Raw genomic sequence first — 13,484 nt, 5'->3', positions numbered from 1 at the left:
GAGCGAAGCGAACACTGGCAGGGAAAATAAGCTCGAGGCTAACCAAGGGATTTGGGCAGCAGGTTCTTGATGAACTCAGCATGATCACCGACGTGCAGCACGCTGTAGACACTGGTATTCATCAGCTCCTCCTGGTTGTAGCGCAGGTACTGGGTCACATTCTCAGACACGAACACAATGTTACCCTCCATGTTCACCACGAAGAAGAAGCCGTCCAGGGCCTGCAGGAGAGAGAGGGGGAGAGAGACAGAGAGAGAGAGAAAAAGAGAGAGCATTTAGAGACAACGTTTGTTTACTGAATTCATTACGCCAATATAGAACAAATCTCTCACAGTGAAATGGAAGCGAAAGCAGGAGAGTGAAAACATGTTTAAGTACATTTACCTCCCACCACCACCACTCTCTGCTAATACAAATAACACTGCAGCTGAGTATGTTATTTATAAAACCTAGTTCCTACCATGATGTGCTTCTTGAAATCTAAAATTTCTGGGGTAATTACATTGTGTTAGTACTGAACTCTCATACTTGGTTCATCAACAGGGATTTGCAGTGTTGTGGGCAAATTAAGCCAAAATAAAAACATATAGAGGAAACTGTGCATGTCTGGTTGTCTTTGGTCACCTCAACAGTAGCAAATTTATAAAAAAGAAAGAAAGTGGGACAACCTATTCAAGCTGCACATAGCTGCAGAGTGTCTGAAAAGAGGTGATTAGTGATCTGCGTGCTCCGTATATCCATCACCTCTGCAGATGCTCGACATCGGTGCGGCTGATAGAAAGCAGGATAAAAGCTTGTGCCGTGCAGAGCTTGGAGGACGTGAAGGAGGAGGAGCACTTAATTGAAAAAATACAGCCCCAGGTCAGCCATTACACACAAGATGGTGTCAATTAGGCCATCAAATCACCCAGAGCCCTTAAAAAGGAATTCTGCTGGTTGTAAAACTGTAAAAGCTGGTGTCAAGATAAGAGACAAGGGACTACTGCCAAGGTGTCAGCTCCACACCTCTGCTTAGATAATCATTACCTCCACCTTATACACACTACACACACCTTTAGCATCAATTTGCATTACAATATTCATAGCAAATAATGCCTTGAACTGCATGTCTCTATTGTACAGCAACCCAGGAATCGAGTAGCAGGCTAAATTTTGGGGAGGAAAAAAAAAAACCTCAAAACATCCTAGATTATACATGATCTGATGGAGATGGATGTTTTCCCTGGCCTGTATCAACACAGCATGGTCTGAAAATAGACTTAGACAGATCCCATCTATCAATGCATAGAGCGAAATGGTTCCAAAAACGCAACATGGTTGTGTAAGTCCACCCTGTGTGAAGAAAGGCCATGTACTGGACAAGTAGGGCAAACAGAAACAGAGCAAACACTCTCTAGTGCCAACTCTTGCTTTCTTCCAGACACTCTTGCATAATGTTTTTAGACAGTACCTTAATTTACAATGCCCTGATTATATATACACTGTAGAGATGACTAAAGCCATTACAAATGAATATACTCTAAATAAATACACTTGCAGCCACCACACTCTGTGTACCTGTTCAATTTTGCGCCGAGCCTATTGTCTTGATATATGACCCTGTGTTGCTTTTCTTCCCAGTGCAATATACAGCAGGTAGTGAATTGTTACGGCAAAGGGAGTAGTCTCTCCTCCCCTCTCCTCTCTGTTATTAATGACTTGATTCTTATTTTGCAAACAGCATCTCTCTTCACATACGTTCTTGCTGAACATGGTATATATTCAGCATGTCAGAGCATTACTGTCTCGCTGCAATCAATTCTAAATATGTATGTATTCTATATGTATGTTTATACTTCTTTCCTTCACTGCACTGTAAGAGAGGTTCAAATATGGCTGTTCTCACAGTCTTACCACCAATGATAGCCTGGGACAAAAAGGTCACAATCTCACTATTGGCAAGTGTTGCTTCAACCCTGAGTTTACAAACCAACCAAGAGAAATGCAGCATGAAATGACGACTGATAAATATGTTGCTGTTCCGCTGTTTACTACCGTCACAGTGCAGAGTTTATTATGCAATGATTTGTGCTGCGGCCTTTAATATAAGTGTCACCATCCTGCAGTCTATATACATCACACTTGATGACGTACCAAAGTTTATTGGGCCCATGTCTCACCGTGTGAGAATTATCTCATTAGATTATAAAATCTCAATATAAAAAAGTATTTTTTTTTTTAAAAAAAAAGTTAAAATCCTGGAATCAGTGCCAAAGCACTTGATACTGTATCTTTAAAAATTTGAAGCATACTCGGCCCTATAATGATTTCGTCATACCACGCAACAGTAACCATACGGGGCAGTCTAACAGGAATGCCAACTATTTGTCACAACAGTCATGTGACGGAACAGGACTTGCTCCCAGAGGGTTAAAACAACAACACACTGATGTTTTTTCACGGCCTCCTTCGTCTTTCTGTGCTCGCATGAGCGTGGGCAGCGGACAGCCTCGGAGGAGGGTCATGGGGTGCGTGGGTGCGTTTCCTGCTGACAGCCATTCTCCTCGGAGCATCCTGTAATGAGCCCGCGCTGGCGGACGGGGACATGGCCAGAGCGGAGCAGTGTGAATGGCCGATCGCTGTGTTTTGGGGCTGCTGACAGATGGGAAAGCATGCAGGCTGTGCTGGGCTATATTTAGCCGCGAGTTAGCATGTCGATTCAGTGACGCTGGACCAGGAGAGCTATAAATATTCCATGACAGGACAGATCTAGAGGCGAATGTAGAGAAGATGGGGAGGCAGGGAGAGAAAAAGAGAACTGAACAAGTAAGAGAGAGAAAAGGGAGGGAGGAAGTGAGTGAGAGGACGGGCTCAATGGACTGATTCATTCGCCAGGCTGTTGCTTTCTTCCCATTATACGTAAGCACTTCAGTGGCCCTCCGTGGGACAACGAGGCCATTGCTCCGCTCGGTGATTTACAGCCAATCCGGGGCAGATACAAGATGCTGGCAGCTTTAACTCCACACAGCTACACTCACACACAACCACTACTGGCCCATTTGCGATTGTTCTCTGTGGATGGCACTCTTCATTATACACCAATCATGATTTAAAGAGTGTATATCCTATGTGAGGGTGAGTATGAGGTTCCCCAGTCTGAGGGTTCAGTCTGTGGTATAATAAGCCAGAGAAGACCCTCCACTCACCTCCAGCATCATTGGTCCCAAGGCATCTTTGTCGATCACACTTTGGCCTGTTGATGAGACATCGGCCTTCTGTACCTCCTCCTCATTTGCTGCCGCAGCTTTTTCTGTTGATGGGAAAAAGGTTTAGAGGCAAGCCAACAAACAAAACAAACATTTAGCTGATTCAAGACAATGTGGAGACTAGTAACTTAATACAGAAGTTATTCTATTCTAAAAGAAACAAAGATGCATCCCCAAACATGACACCAAAACATGGAAGTCAAGAGAGAAAAAAAGAGAGAGAGAGGGAGAGAAAAAAACAGCTTTTCCCATGTAATTGACCCACATACTTCAAAGAGGTCACTTGTTTAAAAGACCTTCAACAAATATCCATCTGGCTACAAAGCCGACACATTTTGTGCCTTTGTCAAAACAAGTTGCCATAGCTCAAACCCAAGCACAGAGCAGCGAGCGGAGTGAAAGGTTATTGTAAATGAGTGTGTCAGGGCACGCAGCTGCCACGCTGGTGGCAGCCACTGGATGGATTGCATTGTCATGTGCAAAAAAAAGGCTATTATGGAAACACAGTGACAGTGTGTAAACAACTCTTGTTCCAAACAGAATAGCAAGTTGTTACGATGTGGTCAAGCAGCAGAGGGTTGGACCTTTTAACTGAAAGAAAGTGACCTCTCTCATTTTAATTAACCATCATTAATAATTAATAATAATTATAACATGCATTTTTAAATGTTTTCTATGGAACCACTGTTTAACTTTGGAATTTACTTTGGCAGAGATTCTCTTTAGCCAGGAGCCGTCTTCCTTTTCACGTGTACTCCCTCTCTCAAATAACTTCACTGCAGTAATGCCTTGTGAGCTCTTATGCCTACTGGGTTTCCAAGTATGGATGCAGGGACACTTGCTGCATATACGTACAGACATGCAGAGTCTGTAGTATTACCTGACTTGACATGTGCACAAAAATTTTATTTGACAGGTACATACTGATTTTTCAAAATAATATATGTAGCGGGGCGTTGTATAGCTCGGTTGATAGAGCAGGCGCCCCATGTGCAGAGGCTATAGTCCGCACCGCAGCCGGCCCCGTATCGAATCCCGACTCGGGCAGCCCTTTGCTGCATGTCATTCCCCCTTTCTCTACCTCCCCATTTCCTGTCCCTTTCTCTACTACTACACTATCCATTAAAGGAAAGGCCAAAAATATACTTAAAAAAAAAAAGAAATAATTATATATGTAGCACCATTACGTCCTCGGTCTAAAAAGCTGCGGCAAATCTATTAATCTCGGGGCTCTGTGATTGGTTTAGTAAGAAGTGAGATTTTGGAGTATCCTTTAACTCCTGTACCTGCACTATGGCGCTGTGCATTTGTCCATGTGAGTGATTGGGTTAATAACCATGCAGAGAAGCCTTATGTTCAGCGCGTAGGCTGCCCTACTTTTAGAGATGATGAGAGGCGGAATATGAGTGGGCTGTTGGGGGGGACACATTTAACTGTCACACCACGCCGAGAAGATGGCGGACTATACGGTGAGAAAATGCTGTAGTGAAAAGCGACCAAAAAAAAAAATCACATCCTTCTTTTATTAGATGTAGATGTGTGGAATCCGACACAGATCCAGGTTTTGCCGCTGCTCTGTGGGCTCGAGCAACAGCACACAGACCCACATTCATCTCTTTCAGCATTAATGATGTGTGTATCAGCAGGACCTCTCCAGGCCCAGCTGGGACCAGTATACCAGCACAGCTGCCCTGGGTACAGACCCATCACTCAATGTCAGTGCGGCCCTCACTGGCTCTCTGCCCGCCTGCAGAAGTGTGCCACAGATATAGGAAGGGATTGATCACTTACATCTAATGATTCAGTGAACTCTCCCTTTAAAAAAAAAAAATTACATCCGATGCATTATCAATTTTTTCCATGTATACATAATGAATAAAAACAATGTATTTAACAATTCACTGGCTGCAGCTCCACAGCTACTGTACATCCCAGCCTTTGAGCGGTGGGTTTTTTACTATGTTGGCAAGAGTGGGAACAAGAGTGTTAAGGAAGCTGTAAAACCCTCGGCTATGCCATTATTTTATAGGCTCTATAAAGATATCATTACTACATACTGTCTGTTTACATGCAACAAAATGGAAACAGAGGAAAAGCCAAGCATATGCCGAGCACACAACTGGTGACTTCAATGAGTCAATGAATGTATGCAGACAACATTAGAGGAACAAACAGGGATGAATTAAAAGCTTTCAGTAGGAAGCCACTTATTCAAAGGCTGATCAGGAAGTGTTACAATAAGTCACATTAGTTTAACTTAATCTATTCAGTAGTGTCACCATAAACCTGCTACTTTTTATGCAGTAATAGCGCTGTCTGGGGGGGGGGGGTCCTGGGCCTATAGAAAAAAAGATGCACTACAAACAGTCCAATACAGAGTCAGAACATAACACTAAGCAGATGACAGATGAGGTGTAATGGCAGGAACAAATGGCGGTGGAGATGATCTCACATCTACTTATAGCATAAAAAACATCTAAATGAGTTTTCAGTGCACCCCTGCTTCAACAACAAGGAGAAAAAAAGAAAATAATGGCAACTGAAAATGCTGCCCCGTGTACAATAGGGTGAAGCAGCTTTCTGTGTTAAGTACAAAAATGTGTCTCTAGTCGGCCATTGAGAACAAAGCAGAGAGCAGAGGACTGTTAGCCCTCAGTGGTAGCTGTACAAACACAATTATGCCTTCAGAGGCAGGCAGAGGACGTCACTTTAGCCTGGTGTGAAAAAAAGGGAAAAAAGAAGAGAATGAGAGGAGGATGGGTCTGAGGGAGGGAGGGAGGGGAGTATGGACAGAAGAGTGGGGGGAGGGACCGACAGACGGTAGCCAGAGTTTGTGTGTGATTTTTTTTTTTTTGCATCACATTGCTCATCATTACATAACGCCTGGCTCTGTGAGTCATAAAACAAGATGACATCATCAGCTGCTCTGATTCATGTATACCTTGAGTGGGCCTTTTTTTGTTGGCTGGTCATACAGCTGCTTTTCATATATGAACAGTGAAGGCTTATTCATAATTTAACATCTGCCTTTATGTTCACCTGTAAGCTGAAGAAATAGTGTGATTTCATTGATCTTGGTTTTTGATAATTTTAACATGGAAAAGTAAAAAAAATACACCTCAAGTAATTGTTAACGACTACAGAGAAGGAGAAGCTGGCAAGTACAACTGAGCGCACTGATCCCTTTGCCTGATGTTCTGGCTCAGAGTGGAAGTGGGAAAAGACCACACAGCCAACAACAAAAAAAAATACCTCTTAGGTTCATGCAAATGATATGATGAAGTGATGGAGAGAACATTAAATCAATTGTGCTGGCCCATAATAACAACATCAATTACTGTGTGTGGAGCAGATCCCAAACCATAGTATTTATGCCATCAAATCTGACGGATCTGCCAACAGAGTGCCACCTGTGGCACTTGTGGTCTTAAAACCACGAGACCCTTATTGACAACAACAGTTTTAGTTTAAGCCATGGCTGAATCCATCTGTAGATATTCACTTCGCTATAGGCTGAAGGGGAAGCAAGTAGATGAACAGAGACTTTGCATGAAGTTATTCAGAAAAAGCAGCCAGCTGAAAGGGAACTCCAGGCCATAACTCGTACCTTGCTCCTTTATTTGTCTGATTTGTTTCACAGTTTCCTTCAGGATTGCACATTTGTCAGGCTTGACATTGAAGTTGTCGATGTCATTGAAGTTGGCAAAGATGAGCTCGGCGAGCTCTTCGATGTATTTGTTCTCGTGCTCGCGGTTGCGCTTCTCGTTGCTCCTCTTGGGACTACAGGGACAAAGAGAAGACTGGGGTAAGCAAATGCAATTATTAAGGTAAAAACAGAAGGTGAGGGGGGGTATGTATATAGAGCAACACAGAGGAGGGAGGCAAAGAAGATCCATCTACAAAACTACTCCGGGGTTGACTGTACACGCAATATCTTTGGACATTACTGAGGAGGCCTCTCATTTTCATAGCTGCCAAATGAAGATGTGTAACATCTACTGCAAACCTTGGCATAGCAGACAGTCAGAAGAGGAATAAGGCTTGGGTCAATTATGCTCCGTATGGTTTGAAATATATCCCTGGGCTTCTTCATTGTGCCAACATGGAGCACTACATCAGTAAGGAAAACCTACATTCTTGGCTGCTCGTCTGCGGATGAATTATGCAGATATATTGTACATCAGTGCTTCAGGGTTAGCTGCCACAACAGCACACTGCTATTGTTGGCAAATACTGGCTTGCCACTGCGCATATAACAGAGGCTGGGGCTTTAATTTACAATCTTGCAGTTGGTAAGAAGTGGTGCAGGAGGCTTTAGTTTGAAGCAGACATTTTGGCAAAGCAGTGAGTGACCAAGGTTATTGACAATTTAACCTGTGGTGGACTCGAAAATATAAAGACTACGCCCCTTTAAGATTTCTTGGGGGGGGGGTTGTCCTTCTTTTAATGACTAGGTGCGGGTGCCAACCACAGGCAGCCGCAAGAGAAGAGACAACTGTCTTCATTTTATCCTGTTAGATATTTCGTTAAATGGTGTGACAATTCATTTATGAGGCCTTACATGTTTGTTCGTTTTTTGTGAGGTCACACTGACTTTTACTTTAGACTGCCTAAATCTAATCACTTCATCCTTGAGTGAGTCCAAATGCATATTTGTGCCACATTTGGAGTAATTCCCTCAAGGTGTTGCTGACATATCTCATTCATGACAATGAGGGGGACAGAAAAACCAGCTAAAAAACACGACACCTCCTGCTCTGGCTGTCCAATACATGAAGGCACTGAAGTCTTACCTGGGTCCTAGAAGTTCTGCAGGACATTCTTTGCGTTTCCGTGACTCTGCCCTTGCAGGGTCAGATGGGTTTTCACCGACTCCACTCATCCTCAATGCATATCAGCGTCTGGAAAACGAAAGGCAAACAAGACAGTTTTTACACATGAGATACTGTATTCCACGAAATTTTCTGTGAAAACCACACATACAGGTGTGTGAGCATGCCAACACGGACATCTGCATAAAACACACACACACGCGCGCACACTCAATTGTGTGCTCGGGGCACAGGTTGATCCACTCAACCTGGAGAAATGAGCGAAAATGGAGCGGAGAAAGAGATTCAATCATTTCTCTCTGATGGTGCAGCTCTCCCCAGAGAGACTGAAATGAGAGCACGGCACTTTGCCCACAGCACCAGACTGCGCGCTCAGCCATGTACCAAGAAAAACCCATTCGTTACACGAAACCGAGCAAAGCCAGCTCACAGTGGGCTAGAGTGGCTTTACAATCACAACATGTGTCCGTGTTTACCCAGTGCCTCTGAGAATGCTTCACCTGTATCAGCTGGTAAGACTCACTCAAAACTGTACATGATGCGGGACTGATAATCTCGTCTGCTCTTTTTGAAGCCGAGCTACTGAGAGTACAATTTTAGTGAGTAAGAATTTATGTTGTGACTGTTTGGCGCTATCCAAAGTGACAAGCTGGCTGAGGGCTGTTTCTGTTACCAACATCCCACATAATACTATCTTGGGTTTCTCTGCAGCTTAAGTTAAAAACGCCATTAGGTTACAATATGAATTTGCATCGCGTCCTTCAATTTTAGAGCTCGGAGTAATTTGTGATGAGTCAAGAGCTTTCTGGAGACTCGGGTAAGACTGCCCCTATGCATGCATGGTGTTAAGCTTCCACAACACCAGCATATTTTGTTCTGCTCCTCCTCTTAACCCAGCGAGTCAGCATGGGCCTGAACTTCATGCCACTTAATGAAGGACAATCAATTATTGATCAAAGTGATATCTTATTAATTGCCACCATCATCTGCACCAAAACCTGATGTTGGCTAATGGACTGGGATTTCAGGGGGATTTGAACACATGTCTTTTAAAACGAATCATCACATTCGAGGATATGCATTAAAATCATTTAAGATGTGTGATCTCTGGCGCTTTGCTTTGATTACGGAGGCAGGGAGATGGAGGGAGGGGATCAGAAATAAAGCAGCTACCCAAAAGAGAGAAATTAAGGTCTCTCAACTCATCGCAGTGCACAAGGTTGGGGCATGCTGTGTTGTGATACACTCTCAGCCACTCTAACCATGGAAACGGCTATGACACACACCGCTCGCTGCTCAGCCATTACATAAGACAGAACGCAGCAGCAGAGTACAGCACTGTACAATGTAGAGCAGAGTGGGAGAGAGCATAGCTTAGCAGAAGCAGGCTAAAACTAAAAAGGGAGCTAGTGACCATGCAAACTTGAGTCTAGCTCCCTCCTGGCCTGGAGTGACCTACTTTAAGCTAATGGTAGGGTCTGTGCTTGAATGGATGAAGTCAAAGCGGCGGTGACTGGCCGGAGAGGCAGAGGAGACTCTGAAGGGTAAAACACATTTCCACTGTTTTGTTGACAAGTGACCAGAGCGCCATTGTTGTCCTGTGCAGCGTATGGACAGATAATGACACGCGCAAATGTAATCGGGGATGTGTCCTTGCATTATGCCCTTTCGAATGCCATCAGGGCGTCTTTATGCTGTGGCACTGTGCTGTCCACTGGAATTATAACAGCCTCTATAGCAGAGGTTGTGTGCTTTTATTAATGACAACAGAAACAGGCCATTAAACTCTCATAGCTAAGTGGCACTTTCTCTTCCTATTGGCTGCGCCCGGGCTTTCCAGCACAAGTTACCATGGGGATTCTGGACCCGATTGGCTGCGGCTGCCCCGCTCGGCCGGATATGATTGGTTGCCTTCATCTCCTTGACATGGCAGTAATGATGGGTCATTGTACGTTGAGACGAATAAGGGAGACTGGAAATACTAGGCACGTTTCAATGACACCAATGCAGACAGGCAGACGGGCCGGCCAACAGGCTGGCAGGCCGTTTGTGTTGCTGGGGTGGGGTGGGGGTCCGATCTTTACATGGGCAGACTAGTGAGGGATTTCTAATCCTACAGAATGCCCTGAATCCACGGGGAGCCATAAACAGCTGGGCAGTGGTGTCAGCACTTCCTGTAAATGTCACAGAGTTAATTATCAACATCAGCCACTAGAAGAGTGTTCCTGTTTGAGCAACAGTAAACCTGGAAGCACATGAATGTAGCATGTTGCATCAGTCTTGTTGTGTTTAGGATACTTCTAAGAAACAGCATCTTTTGTATTTGTATTGAATATATCATGTACATCACATTTTACCAACATACAGATGCTGAGATGCTGAGGTGTTGATGGAGCTCTCCGTAGTAACACAGACAGGTGGGGGCAATGATGATACCTGCCAACCTCTTAAAGTATGACACCTTCATAAATTATTCAAATCATACTTCAGCCACTTAACAAAGAAAAGAATAATCACCAGGGGTATCCTGGGAGCCAACAGCTAAGTATGAAGTTGGTGCCAAAATTCTGAAAACATGACGGTACTTGTTTTTCTACAGTCCAGTACGGCCGAGAACAACATGATAAACATGCAGGTGTTTTAGTTTGTTACATTAGTAAATCAGAAAATAATGAATCTAAACAAACCTTGGTTGTTTCCTAATTTTTTCCATATTAAAATATGAAAATGATATAGCCTATTTGATATTGATATCTACCAAATGTCTGATTTTGTGAAACCTCTGATAATATAACTAAGGAGCTGTGATGGCAACTTAACAACATGGCTCAGAGAGATGACAAGCAGGGTGATTGACAAATAATTTCTAATATTTAGGGATATTTAGGATTCCTTACGAAGAAGATCAAGGAGAAAATTCCACCTCACATTATCAACTGAACTCTAAACAGTAGCCTAATATAGAGGAAGTGCCATTAAAGAAAAGCACTAACCAAATGGAGAACATTTTAAAAGGGAATAAATTATATACCATTTTAACATTAACTGAAGATTGCGCTTGCTTCAGCATATAATTTAAATGCCACATTAACCCGTGTTAAAAGCTACAGCACAGTAGATATAGATTCACGCATGTGTACCATTCATTGCTACACCTGTTCTATATGTATATACTATTGACACATAGCAATCTAGGGTAAATGGGGGTGGGGTGTGTGACCTCATTATGTACAAGACTGACTGCCTCTACCAAATTTACAGTTCATCAAGCTGTCAGCTCATTTAGTTAATTTGTTTTGTAAGTTGAGACATATGAGCCATCAGCTACCGCATGCTACCTTATGTTAGTCATAGAAGGTGTGAAATCAGTGTAAGGCTAATTGGAGATTGATAAGATTCACACAGACGGAGATGAATGAAAGCGAAGCAGCTTTCAAACAGATGTTCTTCAGAACTCCTTGCCAGGGGAGTGAGGGGTAGGACCTCAGCTGGTCGTACCATATTTCCACTGTGGTGAGAAACAGTGAAAGGGAAAAAGCGGCACCTGGTTTTACTTAAACTTCCCCCCTTTATGAACTCAGACAATGCATACCTGACGGACAAAATAAAACTATAAGAAGAGGACATATCACACCATCCTATTGACAAACTAAGGCCCATCAGGCTTTTGAGGAAAAGGTCATCTATAAATGGACACCAAACTGAAAAAAAAGGGAAGCAATTCACACTTAAACTACGAACTTCTATTTACAGCTGGTTTGGCCAACTGCTTGCTGTTGTTGGCAAAGGCCTGGCATGCTGACGGTCACTAGGAAAGAATAAACGCAAGATCTGACTGGAAATGGTGCTGGGGTCATGAGGTTTACAGGAGCACATACTCCTCTCCATGTTGCCGTTTAGCTTTTACTATAAAGGTTGTGATGAACTTCGGTTTCCGCTTACACAAGTGTAGTAAACGCCTCGACGAAGGCAGACTCTCCCCTCTTCACATCTCTTTTACACACACAGTAAACATAATTGTGAATTTGTGTGATGACAGGTCAGCTCTGCCAGCGTGAACTCAACACCTCTCACTTCATTACAGGTTTTCATCTTCACCGTGGTCTATCTGTGTGTCTGACTCACGAGGCTAAATGGGGGGTTACGCTAGTTAACCACAGTAACAGCCACAACACTGCCTCAGCAACACAACTTTGATGATTTTCCAATATTCACAGTGTTTATCAAACTGATGCACCACAGTGAGATTTGAATACTAGGGCTACATCTTGTATAAAATGTATTTTTACTATATAACTTTGCAGAAATGAAGTGACAAACAGGTAATTTGACCAACAAAGAGGAAGCACACAACCAGGATAAACTTGTGAGTGAAAGTTTTAAAAATCAATTGACTTTGAAAGCACTGGGTGCACTTGGGGGAGGTGATCATAGGTGTGTGTCATTGCTTATATCTTAGGTGTCACAAGAGCAGACTCTCTAGGACTGAGCTGGAGCCAACCAGTCTGGCCAGGGAGGAATGCAGAGACAACAAGGGGGCTGCTGCAGCCCGGAGCGCTGGAGACGACAACGTTTCCTCTTGTCAAACTCAGCTGGTACAACCTGTACACAACATGGTGTATCACACTACAATAAACACCTCAAAAGCTCAACAAATTAAACCTTCAGCTATCCCTGTGAGGATGCCAGGCTGTCTGAATGACAGGCTGACATGATGCACCTGACAGAGGACACACAGTGCCAGGCGGGCGGTGATGCTGCGCTGCACAGGCGTGACATGGTTGCTGCAGGTTGAATGGGGGCTAAAGAAAACCTGTCAGAGTAGCAGTATATTGCTAGTGTACAATTTCATGTTTAGAAGTTAAACTCAAGGTTTTGTTTTGGCTGCAAATAGACAGCTCCACCACATGATGTGTCGCTGCGTTTTCTCTTGTTTGTCAGTTTTACAACATGTAATCCAGAAAGTCTAAAACTGTGTCACAAATTATTATTTTTAAGTACTGAAAAGGGGATATATCTAGCAATTCTTACTAGGTAACAATTAAATTCAAATGGTGAAAGGTCTTGTATTTGTGAATGGTTAAATGATAACATTTATTGACCTTCAGTCAATTAATTATCAATTTATCAGTACATAAATCTCTGTGTGAAGTTAATGATTTCATGCAGGCTTTAAATCAAAGTGAAGGTGGTGCTCCACCACACAGTATTATACTGCAATATAGTCATTCAGCTACCATAAATGGGGAGGACAATCATGACACACTTCTCAATAAAATGTGTTCAGGTTCAACAACACTGCAATTGACAACTTCAATAACAAACAGTTCAATTAGATAGTGCCAAAAAAAAACTGAACATCATCATCTTTCTAAAAGTAGAGAATTGATGGCAGAGATTGTGATGA

At 43.1% G+C, this 13,484-nt stretch overlaps 1 protein-coding gene across 2 annotated transcripts in view; it reads right to left on the bottom strand.

Annotated features, from left to right (window-relative positions):
- The window catches only part of ncoa2 (nuclear receptor coactivator 2), a 54,715-nt gene that overhangs the window by 23,837 nt on the left and 17,394 nt on the right, over window positions 1-13,484 (bottom strand). For both annotated transcript variants that reach the window (XM_085763449.1, XM_085763448.1), the window contains exons 3-6: window positions 8,039-8,146; window positions 6,853-7,025; window positions 3,186-3,289; window positions 44-221 (exon numbers count right to left, since the gene is read on the bottom strand). In XM_085763449.1, coding sequence (XP_085619575.1) covers window positions 44-221; window positions 3,186-3,289; window positions 6,853-7,025; window positions 8,039-8,127 — 544 coding nt within the window. In that variant the 5' untranslated portion in view covers window positions 8,128-8,146. The remainder of the gene's footprint in view (window positions 1-43; window positions 222-3,185; window positions 3,290-6,852; window positions 7,026-8,038; window positions 8,147-13,484) is intronic.

The sequence above is a fragment of the Trachurus japonicus genome, chromosome 20 (genome assembly GCF_045865225.1).
Source record: "Trachurus japonicus isolate A0001 chromosome 20, Traja_1.0".
In the NCBI taxonomy this organism is placed as follows: Eukaryota; Metazoa; Chordata; class Actinopteri; order Carangiformes; family Carangidae; genus Trachurus; species Trachurus japonicus.
Note: the sequence above shows the minus strand (reverse complement) of the source record. Positions and strands in the feature narration are given on the sequence as shown.